A 16,689-nucleotide genomic window follows, 5' to 3' on the forward strand; every position below is an offset into this window, starting at 1 on the left:
TTATATTCGCCTCCCACACCCCTTACATGCTGTTAGGACGCCAGGCGTTCTCAATCGAGATGCCACCTGACGTGTTTGTAGTTGCTCGGCAGTAGAGCGTGGCGTGGTTTCCCTCATTGTGCCCGTTGATCGTCTTCTCTGGTCTCTGCTGATGGCTTGGCTCTCTGTCTCCCCCTCTCTCAAGTACAGCGTGTGTGTGAGTGTGATGTGGGGAGAAGGAACATGGCGGGAGATTATATAACAATGAAACAGGTCTTAAGTCTGTTTATATATATATACATATATACAATTGTATTTCCGATTAATTGTACAAAAGGGGCGAAATAAGGGGGGGGGGGGGGAGTTTGTGTATCACCAAACTTGTATGGCGTGATGGATTGAGATTATGTAGCGACCTAACCCAAAACACGCGGCTACGTGGTCTCGCTTCGACGAAGAGAGACCAGGGTTCCTCACTTCAAACTGGACGTATATTGGAGCTGATCTCCCAGTATCGTTTGCCGATCAGGCCGAGCTGACCGGTGCGGTTCACTCGACGGATGCAGGAAACGAATAGGCAGAGAAACCACGCGCCAACCGCGGCGTCTCCTAAAAAACAATGGCGTCGTCCACACATACGGTATCTACACCCGATATTTACGAATTTTTCCATATCCAGTTCCCATATTGCAACCTGTGGTTGCTATTTAGGAACTGGTTATGGAAAAATTCCTAAATATCGGTGTATCGGGTATAGATATCGGTAGTGTTGACGTAGCCAATGGCCTGTTTTCATGGTTCGTAACGCTACGAACGCCGACCATCAAACAATATTGGTCTGAACATATGCCTTCTCTTATCCCATGGGGTGCGCTCTTTCAGGTCTGTTCATACCTAGTCAGCACGTACCGACTTCAGCAGGTATCCGGCCGTACGAAAAGTATTCTTTGGTACATTTTGTATGGGTATATTCATACCAACCGTCACGTTTACACCACGGCAGGCTTACAGCAGTACCCGACATTTCTTGTTCATACCTTACAGCAACTTCCGTCAACGTATCGTATCCGTTTTTTTGGCCATCGTGGAAATATACACGCGAATTACGTGCCATGAGTCAGCCGCTTTGCTGTTTTGGACCAATTATCGATAGTGACAGTTGACAGCTGTTCAATATTTCGACATGGTTTTGGCGCAAATATTTAAAAAAAATTAAAATTTTTTACGGAAATATTTAAAAAAATTTTGTCCATCATCCACAAGCTCCTTATACAGTGTCCAAAACTCTCCTTTGGTTTTTATATTTTTTAGCATGGGATGCACATCAAAACGCCTCCGTGCTTTTTTGTTGCCTTCTTGAGCTTCTTCTTCCAACAACAGCGCGATTATACATAATTTTTCGTTCAATAAACGTCGAAACATTTTTGCTGACTTGTATTCTGACGCGTAGCTACGAATGCACGTGTATGCATTCATATTGTAAGTACTCGACAATACGACGTAAGCAATATTGCGCCGTATCGTCATGGCCTGTAATGTATAAGTAAGCCGATTTTGCCTTGCACTCGGCCAAAGTGCTGTGAACATGACGTGACTGCGACGTGTAGGTAGATATGAATAGAAATGTAATAAAATGACATATTTGAAACGGAGTCGTGCAGTGCTGAAGCCGTGCAGTGCTGTTAAGTATGAACAGACCTTTCCTGGCGAACGATAGCTTCAGCAGCTGTAATGTGTGTATATATATGGGTGACCAGCGGCTGTGTGTGTGTCATCGTCTCGATCAGCTTGCTCTGGAACGGTGCGGGGTGGGGGAATTATACAAAAGAGTAACGGTTATGATCTCGTTTTTATTGATGAATAGATGGCGCGCCGGGGAGTTTCTCGGCGCCTCTCGCCTGTGCCCCTTTATGGCGGAGGCTGTGGATTGAGTAGGCTGTGGCTGGTCAGGAAGGGTAGACCAGCCACGCCAAGACCTTCTCGGTCGGAGTCTCACGAGCGTCCGAGAGCTCGCCGTGTTCGAGGCTTGGGTTGAACACGTGGTCGAGTATAGTCGGTAGACATAGAAGGTGAGGCACGACTATGGAAGAAGCCATACTCCTCGGAGGGTTTCTATGATGCCAATGAGCGCTCGCCGTGATCGCTTGGGTGGATCACGGGGCCAGCCTGCCTTAGTTCGAGGCCGGCTTTTACGAGGGACGCTGCATCTGGCGGTCGGACCCACGGGAGAATCTAGCACGACTGACAGATGGTCAGAGTAAAAGAGAGAAAACAAAAGCCGAAGCCGTAAGAGGACAACCAACGGCCATGAGGGTTTTTGGCTCGGACACCTGGTTAAGAACCACTACTCTACACGTTCTCCAATGGAAAGGTTCATTAAGGTTTTAAACACCAATATATTTACATGTAAATATTTTTAAACACCTCCAATTTATTTTAGACAAACAAACCGCAAATTTAAATCCTCTTTTAAAAGATTTCATGAAAATATCCGAAAGGGAATATCCTACGATCAACAGTTGGCAGCCAGGCTGTTTTTAGTCGTTGCGATTGGCCAACGTGCAAAAGTGACAGTGGCTGTGGCTGCGGCTGCGGCAGCTGTCACTCGGCTGGAGGATTTCGCCGGCAGCGGTTTCTCCCACTTCGCCCCCCTCCACCTGTCTCCTGTCAACTGTCAACTGTCAACTGTCACCTGTCACACTCTGGAGCAGCCATGGAGTCCGGCTCGATGACCCTGTCGGACATCGCGGCTCCATCTCGCCTGCAATTCGACCGAGGTACTCCAATCTGACACCACTCCACCATTCCACCACTTTCCGATGACTCATTTTCCATTGACCTGATTCGAACCTCCTCGAATATCAACACTGCGTTTTTTCGCACGAAAGAAATTGTCATCGAAAAATTCTCTTATCTAATTTGTACAATAGTTACTTTTGTGATACATATCTATACTGTATATATGCTATTTCATCATCTATAACAAAACAATTATTATATGACGTCAACTTATTAGTACACATACACAAATCACTGGTAATCGGTTATTTCACGTATGAATTAAAAGCAATTGAAGAATTATCTAATTTTCAATTTTTATGCACATCAACTTAACAATTGTAATAATTGCATTTCAGAACAACATAAAATTAAATATCGAGCCAAAGAAGAGCTGCTAAAAGAAGCGTTGGCCAAAGACGATACGTCTTTAGAACAGTGGATAGAATTTGCCAAAGGTGACGGAGGACTCGTCAACGGTAAATACACAATCATTCAAATTTAGAATTGAAATCCTACCCACTTGTTATACTAAATATGTCATTGAATGCAACATTTCCACAGATTCGATACGGAAAACAGTGTGGCCCGTATTAGTCGGCGTCACAAAGGATGAAATATCCGATGCACCGTCGCTATCCTCGCTATCGGGACACGACGAATACAACCAAGTGGTTCTCGACGTGAACAGATCTCTGAAACGGTTCCCACCGGGAATCCCATACAAACAGAGGGTCGCCCTTCAGGACCAGCTGACCGTGCTCATTCTACGCGTGATAATCAAATACCCTCATTTAAAATACTACCAAGTAAATAATCCAGCGAGAATATGACGTGACCTTGCTTTGAAATGGGTTCGTTAGTTGATGATTTTGAACTTTCAGGGATATCATGACGTGGCCATCACTCTCTTGTTAGTGTGTAAAGAGAAGGCGGCGTTTCCCGTGCTGTGTCGGCTATCTCATGGTGATTTGGCGCCTTTGGCTCCGTTCATGCAAGTCACCATGGAGCCGACTCAACACCTCTTGAATTTTCTTCATCCGTTGATTAGGTTAAAGAACGAACAGTTGGCTGATTTTTTAAAAAAGTACGGTTTGAATAATGTTGTTGATTTTTTTCTTGGTCGTTGCTGCATTGATTGATGGAATCTTTGATGGTTTTTCAGATCGACGGTCGGTACTATGTTTGCTTTGCCTTGGTTTTTGACCTGGTTTGGTCACAGTTTGAATCGTTATACGGACGTGGTGAGGTTGTATGACTATTTTTTGTGCTCTCCGCCGATGTTTCCGATATACGTCACGGCAGCGATCGTATTGTTTAGGGCTGTGGATATTTTTGAACTTGATTGTGATATGGCGACCGTGCATTGCTTTTTATCCGAGGTGTGTTATAATTTTTTAATACATTTAGTTCTGGAAAGTTCTTTCATATGTCGAACAAGATATGTATAAAATTACTTGTCTTTAAATGGTCAATATTTATATAGGTTTTAGTCCGTATAAATATACTTCTAGATTAGGTTAAGTTGAAATACTGACCATAAATATTGATCATTCAACACAAATCAGACTGACCATGATACCAACCATTGTATACTGACTGTTTAATATTGTTGCGTAGGGGTGGGTGGAGGATCCAAGTAAAAGGCCAAAGTCGTTTCACAGCATTTATTGGTGACTAAGGGCCGGGCCGCACCGTGCAACTTTGTCGGCCGACTTGTTGCGCGACACGAAAAAATGTATGGAAATGTGTGCGACAAATAAGTTGACGAGTGCGGCATGTCCCATCTACCTGCATGCATTGGTCTGGTCGCCCTCAACCATGTTGTTCGCGAGTTGAGCGGTGCGGCTCGGCTCTAAGGAGATACACGCACTGCCAGTGCTCCGTCCAGAATGTCTTGATATCGCCTAAGTACTGCCTTATAACGGATCGGTCGCTCAGGGCATCTTCGACGTCCAGTTACTTCACTATTATTTAGGCATGTACCCGGATATGTATTCCCACGACACTCAGTCCCACGGTATCGGTCACTTCTGAGAAGGGACCAATAGCGGCCAATTTGGTGGCCATTGTTTAGCCTACATGCACTTAGTCTAAAGATAATCCCTGAAACCAATTATAACGGTCACACAGTCTCTGGGATGCTACTCGGCCTAATCCGATTGCACTTACTCGGCGGCGTACGTAACAATATTGTAATGTGGGAACATTATGGGGAATTTTTGCCGTATAAAGTGCAATTATTAGTATAAATCAATTCCTCAGTTAAATCTCTTCCTTCTCTATCAAATATTTCTTTTTGATGAAACTTTAGTTCTTTGCATTCGAGGGCTTACAATGGAGACCCCCGAATTGGCCTAGTGGTACTCTAAGTGGTCGGTAGAATTCCTAGAACCCTGAGAGCTTGAGAGCTTGAGACTCACTTAAAACTGTATGTGCCTAGACAACGGAGAAACAAACGGATCAGGGAAGCTGTAGTGGGCGACTTGCCCTTTATAGGGAAGTACTTAGGCCGGTAAATGGACTACTAGTCATATGTGAACCAGTCACAGGACAACCGGTCGCTCTAGATCGGTCACACGTGATCACCCGTCACACTAAAACTGGTCACACCCTAAAATCGGTCACGAGAAAACTGGTTAACCGATTTTAGGGTGTGACCAGTTTTAGTGTGACGGGTGATCATATGTGACCGATCTAGAGCGACCGGTTGTCCTGTGACTGGTTCACATTTGACTAGTAATCACCGAACCCTTAGGCCATATCAGATTATTCTGGATCGAGCGTTAGCTCATTAAGATCATTCAATCCTGAATCATACAATAAATGCTGTGAAGCCACTTTGGCCTTTCGTTTGGATCCTCAACCCACCCTTACGCAATAATATTATATAAATGCAGGCCATTTTACTATAAACACTGACCAATAGTTGAATGAAAAATGAAAATAATCTGTAAAAAAGTTTAAATTAGCATTGAAAGTGATTAAAAGTTAGAGGTTAGAATATTTAAAATATGAAAAAACTTTCCGGTACATCTAATATGTGGTAAATATTTCATGTAATGCACTTTAAAAAAAAATGAATCGTATGTTTGTAGCTACCCGAAGATCTTCCGTTTGAGGATATTTTAAAAGAAGCTTCAGATTTGTATAATAAATTCACACCTGAGAGTATGAGAGAAAAAGTTTTATTGCTCGAAAAATTAGAGTATGCTTTCATTGTTATACAAAATAGTCGATACATTCGATGGGAATTGTATTGAAATGTTTGTATTTTAGGGAACAACAACGATTAGAAGACGAGGAGAGGGCGAAGAGACGACAGATCGCAAGACGCGGAGCTAACAATAATACGAAGTTGAACACGACGTTGAGGCAGTTGCGGCAGTTTGTAAACGACATACCGCTATTGGAAATCGTCCCGAGAAGATATCGAGCGTTGTTGGCGACGGCCACGTTATTCGCCGGAGTTTACGCTTTCTACAAATTCGATTATTCGGGATTCAATTACATCAGATAGCAAAAACACACGTACATGTTCGTTTTGTTTAATTTTTAGTGATGTTATGTCATTCCTTTTTACACATAATGTCCCCATTTTTAACGCGGTGCACTCGGTGGTAATTAAAAACGGTAACCGGATATGTTTTAATTTAGACATGACGATGTTGGAATGTTATTCTGAATTTTATTTATGTTGATAGTGTCGGGTTTGCTGACAGTTGTGTATTCCGAGTGCATCGTATCGTATTGATTAATGTTAAGCGCTTTAAAGTATTTCATTGTTCCTGGAAACCATCCTGCAGTCAAACTGTAGTATTGTCGTGGGAATATATATCGTATTTTGTGTTTGTTTTGATACCAAATATTAACAAATAAAATTTTATAAAGTAGAAAAACAACGAAAGCAAAGTGGCAAAACTATGTATTGTATAATTAATTTGTGCTAATTTGACTGGGATATGGTCTATTCAACATATATGTATGTGTATTATTATCGCAATTCATGAACTTTTTCGTATTACAGACGACACAACTTCATTTCAAAATTAATACATGCATTTAATGATATTTTTATATGTAATAGAAGTTTGTAAAATGAAACTCATTAATGTGTAATGAATTTGCCAATGAATATTGGGCTTGTATAGTATGTATTATAAAAAAATGATCCTGATTGTTTGCAGTTCAATATTGTTAAATTTTTAAAGATAAAGCACTGTATTTGAGGTTATGGTCTTCGCTGATTTGTTTAAAGATTACTGGTATTATTTATTTTACATGTAATAATCAGGATTGTAATGTTATTTGTGTAAAGTCTTAAATTTTAAACATTTTTCATTATTTAATTAATATATATATATATATATATATATATATATATATATATATATATATATATATATATATATATATATATATATATATATATTGTATAAAAAATACGAGACGCTTAGATTATAGGCTTGTTTGTTTAAAAAGTTGTATAGAGTATGGTTCGCGTTATTTATATTTTTTTTTATACCTTGAATTTAACTTATTTATTGTGAAAATATATATTTTTTATGTAAAAAATATAGTAAACTTATACGCTGATATTGTTTCATAGTTTTATTTCATCGAAATTTTACATTTTTTGAATACTAAAATGGTTTCGCGTTACGTAAAGTTCATATATATATTTTTGCGTCTGAAATTATAATCCATGAAACCTATCAACGGCGATGCGACGCCTGTATATTTGTTAATTGTGTTAGTGGTCGGCAGTTTGACTTTATCTACCGCGTAAGTAGTGTCTCGACATGCAGTTTATATATATCAGTATGTTCTATTTGTAAAAATTATCCACACTGAATGATATCTGATAATAATAATAACTTTAAATTGAAAGGTTTATTTTGGACGTCGGTCGCCGCAGCTTCTCTGTCTAGTAAATTGTGCAGCAATATCAAAATGCAATCGAAGTATCTGCAACTCGGAGAAAAGGGGCGACTTAATGTTTTCAATAATGTATTTTATCTTCAATACTTATGCCTTTAATTATATCTTTGTTCATTTATTCAACGCTATATACATATGCATCACAGAATTCGCGAGAGAAATTGATGATGACTTGCGGCATAGAGTTGATAACATGCAATTTTTGCCGATTGGAGCTGAAGATCGAACACAGTGGCCCGCCTTCATTGTGTATATCTTCACCAAATTGTAAGAATTTCATCCGATAGTTATAAATCTGTCGAAACTATTACATTACATACATGGTTTTAACACATTGTAGCAAACGAAACACTAAATGATTGCCCATGCGGTAAAATACTACTACGAGATTCTACAAAATATGGTTCTCCGTTGAAGTTGTGCTTCGTATCCAATCTCACATATAAAAGTTCCACAAGATCATTGATTTTCTCTTATGATTCTAAATTTGAGAATGTCAATGAAACATACTCCTTCATTTATGTGTCAAGAAGTGAGTTATTCTCCCGAAAAAATAAACACATTTCTTCAAGTTTATATTCAAAAATATAATACATACATACATTACAGAGAATCAACAAGACTTTCACGGCGAACTTGGGCAATCAGGACTGATAAGTTCACCGAATTTTCCTTCAATATATTACACAGATGTTGAAATTGAATACATTTTATCGTGCATCTCCAATGACTCGGTCGTTTGTGTTGTCAGTTTGATTTTCACAGATTTCTTTATATCATCCTCGTCAATAATGGAAGTAAGCAAAACACTCGGATTAATTTTGATCTGTTTATAATATTATATGCACTACCTAAAATGAAACGATTTCAGTTTTTCGATTCAGACGGAAAGCTGATTCAATTTGTGTCTGGAGCGAAGGCACGGCCGGCTTACATGGTCACATCAGGCCCAACAATGACTATAAGATTTTACGGCAACGGCGGCTCATCCCTCGGATACAAAGCCACATATAATTTTATATCTTTGCAGTCTAACTATAAAGTCAACACAGGTTTAGTATTCAGTTTTAATATTATACAAATAGTTCAATTCTTCTACTAAAGCTCGAATTCAATGTGTGCAGAATGTGGAGGAGAAATTCAAGATGTGGGAGGAAGCATCTACATGAATAACGTCACCGGTTACTATGACTGTGTTTGGATTATAAAGCCTCCACTGTCTATGGCCTATCTAAAAACGCACATCTATTTGAAAGTCACGTTTACAGGAAGCGGTACGTTTTTATATTCAAGACGTTTAACTTGTACAGTTCCGATGAATATATGTTTATAAACTAGGTGAATTGATTATCCACGACGGAGAAACTTCTAATTCTCGAATAATAGACACTGTTGCCGGTGTCGTGTCGAAGAATGGGTACGAAACAAGTCTGATGAATGGTTTTTACGTTTCTTACAAAGGAAACTTCGGAAACGATTCGAAGTTGATTTTGGCTTATACTGCATTTTCATATTCAAGTTAGTGAATTCATGTACTAATAATAATGTGCTTTGGAAGCTAGATCCATATTTGGTATGCTGATTGCCAAAAATGTCAACAGTTTTGAATATATTGTACATATATACCTTAGATTGTGGTTTAACTGTTCGTCTTTCAAATTTCGTCAATCAACACATACAAGTCTGCAGCGCGGCTGTCTTCCATAGAATTTCTGAACTTTGCACGGGATTTTGAGCCTTATATGCGCCTATTTCAACTGTTTTAAGGTTCAAAATTGGTTGAATATATTACTGAGAGTTGAATGCCATATATTCAATTTGCTTAAAATTCATATATACCAGTCAAAATTAGTTTTTTGTGGAACCATACTGAAACCTCGTTTATGTGACGTCACGTCTTTATACAATTATGAAGAATGATTATTTGACAATTAATCCAAAACTACGAGATATATTATGTATTTTATTGTTTAAAATAATACTTTATGTGTTTATTAACATATCTGGTTACTTGAGTAAATATTAAAATCTGTATTTAAGGTCGAAAACTCGATTGCCAAATTCGCGAAAAAGGTGCTGCGTACAGAGCCTGTTCACTATATTTATTGCCACGGGCAAAGGGTTAAGATATACCACAGTCCTATAGAAGGTTATAGTAGAATGTGGATATCCAATTTCATTTAATTTTTGCTTAAATACATGATTGTCGGGGAACAGACTTCATATTATACACAAGCTTATTAAAATATTGAATATATCCTTTACTAATTCATAGTTGTTAGCTTAGAAAATTTTTGATATCTAAATTCAATTATAAAAATCAATTTTATTCATTGCATCTCTGTAAGCTATCTCATCTGAAGACCATCAAAAAGTCTTGCTTTCAATTAGCCATACCAATCGTTGATCTGAATTTTGACAGACGATCCGTTGAATCAACATATAAAGCAACGGAGTCGATCAAAACTGATGCCATTTTTATTACAAGCTTCACTCTGTTCTTTAGAATCATTTCTAGGATTAAATATGATCGTTACGCTTTAGATTGTAGGCCTGTTGTGGATTATCCTTGCCACAACAACAGGTGCATATTATCAACGTTAATCTGCGACACTATAGATCACTGCGGCGACAACAGCGACGAAGAAATGGATTGTTCAGGTAACTACAAAGCATTTGTATTTTAAAAAGGAATATACATAGTATAAATGTGATTACAGGTTATTTAAGCACGAGCGTCCATCAATTCTGGTGGCCTTCGAGGACACCGAGTGAGAATCCGTACGTTAAAATAACAGTTGGATTATGGCTGTGCGGATTAGTGTTCATCAGTGGGTTGTCTTTCATCACCTTGAATAAGTGTCGAAGAAAGTTGTATCATAGAAACGTCAACAACAACAACGATTCGTTCATCGCTACGGATCAAATACAAACCATCACACAACTAATGAGTAGGATTCGCCATTACTATCATGTTGATTATGCAGTAATGTTGCAGTTTCTCACGTTTGCTGTTTAAAAGGTATCGGTGAAAGTGACGAGTTCGATGCACCGCCTGTGTATGAGCCTCCTCCTGATTATAGCCAAGCGATAAAATTGCCATATCAGAAGTTGTAATCCGGCACTAGGTTTGTTATGATTTGGATTCTGTGCATACGCTTAGTATACTCTACATATATTTAGCTTTGTAATGTTTAATCGTTAGATTAATGAATAAAGTGTACGGGAATCTTTGTATATATTGTTTTGCAAGTGATTATTTTCTACTTCTTGTTGTTACTCATTTTTTTGGTGATACTTTGTGGGCTTTTCTTTTGTTTTGAAAGGCCATGTACAGTAGAACCTCGATTATCCGGACTAATTGTGGATGAAGGTAGTCCGGATAATCGAAAAAATCACAAATGACAGGGAAAGAATTGTACATACAGTATGAATAATTTTTATTGTCCACATTTACATATATAACAACATGAAGATCAATATTAAATTATTCTTTATTCAGAAAATTCAATTATAGGACGGGTTAAAGGTTTCGACCGTTTCCCGGCCTATGGAAACTCAGTTGAGTTTGAAAGAGGATCGTTTATTTTTGTTCAATTGTTACAATGGTTATTGTATGTACGAAGAGGTTGAGCTTCGGAGAAGTGAGCTGGTTGAACTCCAGAGGTTCACTCTGGTGTTGGGAGCTGGTGCGTCGCTTTATATACGTTCTGGCTTGAAGCGTGCCGCGTGCAAATGCTTTGTCTTCGTTTCCAGGACACGTGTTGACCTGTTTTCGAGGCACGTGTGGTTTATAGCTACGGGGTCAGCGCCAGGACGTCGTTCGTTTGAGAATGGGGTCGTGTGCCACGCATAAACGACTTTTCAGGACATGTGTCGCGGTTGTCTGATGACATCACTGTTGGGTTTCGTTCGTTTTACGATCGAGCGATGAACTCTTTCTTCTGGAATGGTCGAAGGGGACGTTGCCCTTGAGTTATGCATGTTTGTACAGGAGCGATTATGAGATCACTGGTTTTGATTCGTAATAGCACAAGTCGTGCTATATTCCTACACAATTATGGATTTTTTTTTGAAGTTAGCTGTTCCTTTTGAAGCTGCCAAATCGCGAATACTTTTCATATAATAATGGGCCAGATATTGGCTGTCCAGACGATCGTCTTTGAATGAACTACATAAAAATGCACTCTTCGACTTCTTCATTTCCTAATTTTTTCCATAAACTTACGCGCTGAGCTTCCATCTTCTCACATTAAAGAAACAGTAAACTTCATAATTTTTTCACTTTGTTTTTTATATCCGAGATCGTTGACATTCCAACATTATATTTATTTGACAAAAACGTCGTAAGACACTGCTATTTAAGTATTCATTATATTTAATTTGTCTTAATGATAATACAACACGCTTTCTTTTCCATATTGGTTATATTAAAAATAAATATTTAAATCGCGATCAAATTTTCAAGAAACAAACGTCCTTTGAGTATTGAATTTTGAAGACAACTGATCCATTACTTCTGTCTTATTTTCGAAATTTTATGCTATCCATTTCAAAGCAGTAAAATTTGTGTTTGTTTTTAACAATCCGGATAATCGAGGTTCTACTGTATTAATGTTAATATAATAAATATAAATAATTTGATGTACATGTGTATAAATGATTTTTATTTTTAGGCACCAGCTATAAAACTATCCAACGAACAATGATTTATTTTGAGATTATATATGTATTTTAATGTAGATGAAAGTATCAAACGCTAAAATACAGAAAGGAATTCAATTGGTTTAATAAAGGTAATTTTGTACATAATAGTGGTTTAATTACAAAATTTTTGTTTCATATTATAGTTAATTTTATTTACTAAAAATCCAAAGTATCATTTCCTGAAAAAAAATAAAATTGCACAGTTAAAATATTATATATTTTAATATGTATATAAATATAATAAAAGAACGAACCATTTTCGCGTTTTCTTTTAGTGTGTTTTTCTAAATTGAAAACATGTTGTTGAAAAATTGCTACAGACTCTTGCATACTGGAGACGGCTTGTGAATGATTTGGCGCTTCATCGTCCACTAAATCATTTAATAGAGGCACTGAATCCGGTTGAAAGCTTGTGACTCGCTCTGCCGGAAAAACTACACAGATCTTTTCAGTTTTAGGATGAACACTGAACGGCGCCTTCAGAAGATGGTTCAGACCTTTTGTAACATTAATATCCAGACGGGGATAGCAGAGTTGAAGTTTTATCTCTTCTACCAAGTGTTTCATGCGACGATTACCAGTGTGCTATAAAAAAGTTAAACTGTAATAATACATAGTTTAAAAATTAATAATTCAAAAATAAAGAGCATTAAATGATGTACTTCTCTACAAAATGTTTTGTAAATTTGTTCAAACGCTTTCCATCTTAGTACAGAATCAGTATTCAATTCTTCGATAGATTTTTTGACTTGCGCTGCCAAAGTTTCGTCTGGTATGAGTTTTAATAATTTACCGAGTCCTTCAGGCGTTGAAAAGAATTGTTGATCTACAAGAATTTCTTCAAATGTTTTGTCTATGATTTCTATTGCAAATCTGTAAATATAAGTGTTATATTAATAAAAAAATATTTATTAAAAAACAGCATTTTATTTCAACACTAACATACTTTATACTAGTGTGAATATTATCGGAATTTAAATGAACTTTTTTCGCTTGAGACTCTCCGCCGGAGACGACGGCCAAGTAATCAGCTACAGCTCCACGTCCAGCTGACGAGAGTGACCTGGCCTCGGCACACGATACCCAACAATGAATTCCACGCCTGCCAGAATAGACCCACAAAACCCCAGTAAATCCAAAGTCATCTGAAAACATAAAATTGCACTTACAATATATCTTCTTCTTCTTGTTAATGCCTTGTCCACATCCGGACGTTGGCGACCACCTCGTCGATTATTTGAAGATATCCACATCGGTCTTCAGTGTTTCATACAGCTCATATTGTTTCGAAGCCAAGATAACTTTTTCCTGCCAATCCATTTTTTTCCTTCTATTTTCCCCATGGTTATCAAACGGAGAAATCCTTATTTTGGACCCCGTATCATGTGTCCGAGGTACTCCATCTTTCTCCGCTTGATGACAGAAACAAGTTCCCTGCCTCTCCCCATCATGCCGAGGACAGCTTCGTTTGATATCTTTTTGGTCCACGGAATCTTCAGCATACGCCTATAGACCCACATCTCAAAAGCTTCGATGCGGCTGATCATCTTGGTCTTCAGAGTCCACGTCTCACATCCGTGTAGTAATACTATCCAGATGTAGCTCTTCGCGAATCTCAACCGTGTATGAAGATTGAGATGCTTGTTTGTAAGCGCCGCCTTCATTTTTACAAATGCTGTTCTAGCCATCTCAATGCGGATTCTTAGATCTTCATCTGGGTCCATCTCTTCATTTAGCCAGGTGCCCAGGTATTTGAATCTTTTTACTCTTTCTATCAACTCTCCATCCAAGGTTAGATTCCCGGTGTCTGTTTGCATTCTATCTACTATCATAAATTTTGTCTTCTTTAGATTTATACGCAGACCTCTTCGATTGCTTTCTTGATGTACACGGTCTAGAGATCTTTGCAGGTCTGCTAAATTTTCAGCGACTAGTGCCGTGTCATCAGCATATCTTATATTGGTGATCGTCTCGCCACCCACCTTGATGCCCTCCGCCTCTTGGAGAGCATCGTGGAAGATGGATTCGGTGTAGGTGTTAAAAAGAGTAGGTGATAGGAGGCATCCTTGCCTGACGCCCCGTTCTATAGAAATCTCATCAGTGAATTGATCATCGACACATACTACTGCAGTCTGATTCCAATAAATATTTCGTAGCAATCTGACATCTCTGTCATCCAGGCCAATATTTTTTAATGTTTCCATCAGGCGAGCGTGTTGGACACGGTCAAAGGCCTTTTCAAAGTCTATAAAGTAGATGTACATAGGTTTACGGACTTCTCTGCATCTTTGGAGTAGTGTTTTCATACAGAAAAGGGCCTCTCGGGTACCCAAGCCTTGTCTGAACCCAAACTGCTCTCTGCTAATCGCCTCTTCACACCATGAGTAAATTACAATATATACTGTCGTCATAAAAAACAAAATATAATAGCAATACCAACCAGTCAGAGCTCGGTCCAAGACTTGACAAGCGATCACCATAAACTTCCAACACTTCTGGCATATATCAGCACCCTGACAACAAGTGCGCACATCGTCATAATCTGTAAGATCGATATCGAATACCAATTCTCTGGCTAGGACTGTCGATCCTTGTTTAGAGATGGACGGCCTGCAAAATGATACATGTAAGAGCAGTGTGGAAGCTAAACGAAAGCTTCAATTAAGGAATGACTTACTCTGAATCATAAACGGCGCCTATGTCTATTTTGTAAGGGCATTTCTTTTGAAGTAAGAGTTTGAGGTCGTGCGCACGTCTTATGGACAGGTAGCGAATGTAGACATCTTCGGCGAGGGTGAATGAGAGTTCTCTGTTGGCTAGAGGTAGAGGTGAACAGCCGGCAGCAACCCAACGACACCATAAACTCAATGGGAATTTCGATCGGTAGTATATAGATAGCAAATTGTTTAGAATTGGAACATCCATTTTCTATTCATTAATCTACAAATATAGTGTATGTTTAGAAAGTGTTTATATATTTTAAATGTGTGTTTTTGTATATTTACCGTATTTAAAGGTAGTATGAACTCACTCTTGATATTGACAAGTGACAGCTAGCGTTCCCGCGTTCAACGTTTTGATTAATGTTGCCACTCGTGATTTTTTTTTAATATATTGCTACTACAAAAAAATATAATAAAAATTTGATAAGTAGATGGGAGAAATCCCACGGTAAACAGATTTTGTGCAAATTGCGATCGCACACAAGATAATCGTTGCCACAAAAATCACGAATATAGAATATCTTGCACTCGAGTTCTCGTTAGTACAATATTTCGCGTTTTTCGAGTTTTTGGGTGCCAGATGTTCCGTGATCGAGATTTTAGTGACGTGTGCGAGATCACTTTTTGCGATTCCAAATCACATAGTTGTTGACTACCGAATTGTTATTGGTTTGAATTAAAACAATACATGAACTTTAATCGATGGCCAAATAAAATATAGTTTTCAGATAGTAGGTTCACAAGATTTTTATTAATGTCACAGAGTTCTTAATATTTAACTTTAAATTCTAAGAGGACCATAACTGTAATTTCCACTAAGAAAATCAAAATAATAAGTTGATTGGCACATACATATTTTACGTTCTTCATTGAAAGACTCATTATTTGAGCTCATAAATAATATGTTTACAAGGTTTTTTAATAGCGTTTTAGCCAATTTCCAAATTTATTAAAACCAGTCAGCCTCACTGGCATTCTAAACAGGACGAGCATTGTAGGAGCCAGGGCCGCTGAGAGGGGGGGGGGGGGGGTAGTTGGGGTTTAAGTTTCAGGGCTTGGACTACTTGAGGGGCCCCGTGTTGGGACGTTTTTTTCTAATAGTTCTGATAGATTTTTCACATATTAGAAATATATCTGTAGGAATCTCGTCGTCGTCATCGTCATCGAAACCTTCGAGAATATTCCGCAACAACAAAATACATCGAGCGGAACACCATCAAGCATTCCAGAAAATACTACGCCTCGACAAAAGTGCATTCCTCTTGTACGCATCAACAACTAAATGCTCGCACGCATCAATAACCACTTCCATCAAGCGTTCCAGAAAATTCTACGCCTCGACAAAAGTGCATTCCTTTCTTACGCATCAACAAACCACCACCATCGGTCAGGCGATTCCAGAAACACTATAAAAGGAGGTACAACCCAAACAACGCCAGTCGACCCAGAGCAGCAAGCGTCAACATACAGCTCCTGACCAGCCACCACTACACTACGCGGACTTGGAAGATCAACCAGCCGGACGAGCCAGCAACACACTGCCGTATCCAGAGACCTTCCG

At 38.5% G+C, this 16,689-nt stretch overlaps 3 protein-coding genes across 4 annotated transcripts; 2 read left to right on the forward strand and 1 right to left on the reverse strand.

Moving 5' to 3' along the window:
- The first annotated feature begins 2,554 nt into the window (after positions 1-2,554).
- On the forward strand, positions 2,555-6,801 carry LOC143911770 (TBC1 domain family member 20). Its single transcript, XM_077430799.1, has 7 exons — positions 2,555-2,756; positions 3,117-3,236; positions 3,322-3,566; positions 3,642-3,844; positions 3,923-4,139; positions 5,856-5,965; positions 6,037-6,801. Exons 1-7 carry the CDS (start codon positions 2,693-2,695, stop codon positions 6,275-6,277), a joined length of 1,200 nt encoding a protein of 399 aa, XP_077286925.1. The 5' UTR covers positions 2,555-2,692; the 3' UTR covers positions 6,278-6,801.
- An 853-nt stretch (positions 6,802-7,654) lies between these two features.
- Positions 7,655-13,300, forward strand: Culd (CUB and LDLa domain). Its single transcript, XM_077430800.1, has 12 exons — positions 7,655-7,767; positions 7,845-7,965; positions 8,039-8,230; positions 8,308-8,495; positions 8,570-8,750; positions 8,823-8,972; positions 9,037-9,216; positions 10,243-10,359; positions 10,419-10,649; positions 10,721-10,826; positions 12,375-12,494; positions 12,681-13,300. Exons 1-10 carry the CDS (start codon positions 7,711-7,713, stop codon positions 10,813-10,815), a joined length of 1,512 nt encoding a protein of 503 aa, XP_077286926.1. The 5' UTR covers positions 7,655-7,710; the 3' UTR covers positions 10,816-10,826; positions 12,375-12,494; positions 12,681-13,300.
- Positions 11,124-15,493, reverse strand: Prim1 (DNA primase small subunit). Of its 2 annotated transcripts, none has more exons than XM_077430801.1 (7): positions 15,411-15,493; positions 15,083-15,345; positions 14,846-15,015; positions 13,352-13,550; positions 13,068-13,278; positions 12,660-12,990; positions 11,124-12,584 (listed from the first exon to the last, which is right to left on the reverse strand). In XM_077430801.1, exons 2-7 carry the CDS (start codon positions 15,328-15,330, stop codon positions 12,562-12,564), a joined length of 1,182 nt encoding a protein of 393 aa, XP_077286927.1. In that variant the 5' UTR covers positions 15,331-15,345; positions 15,411-15,493; the 3' UTR covers positions 11,124-12,561. The 2 variants fall into 2 exon arrangements, with proteins under 2 accessions (XP_077286927.1, XP_077286928.1); XM_077430802.1 differs by having other exon boundaries at positions 11,126-12,584; positions 15,437-15,490.
- Positions 15,494-16,689: the final 1,196 nt, after the last annotated feature.

The sequence above is a fragment of the Arctopsyche grandis genome, chromosome 5 (genome assembly GCF_051622035.1).
Source record: "Arctopsyche grandis isolate Sample6627 chromosome 5, ASM5162203v2, whole genome shotgun sequence".
NCBI classification, from domain to species: Eukaryota; Metazoa; Arthropoda; class Insecta; order Trichoptera; family Hydropsychidae; genus Arctopsyche; species Arctopsyche grandis.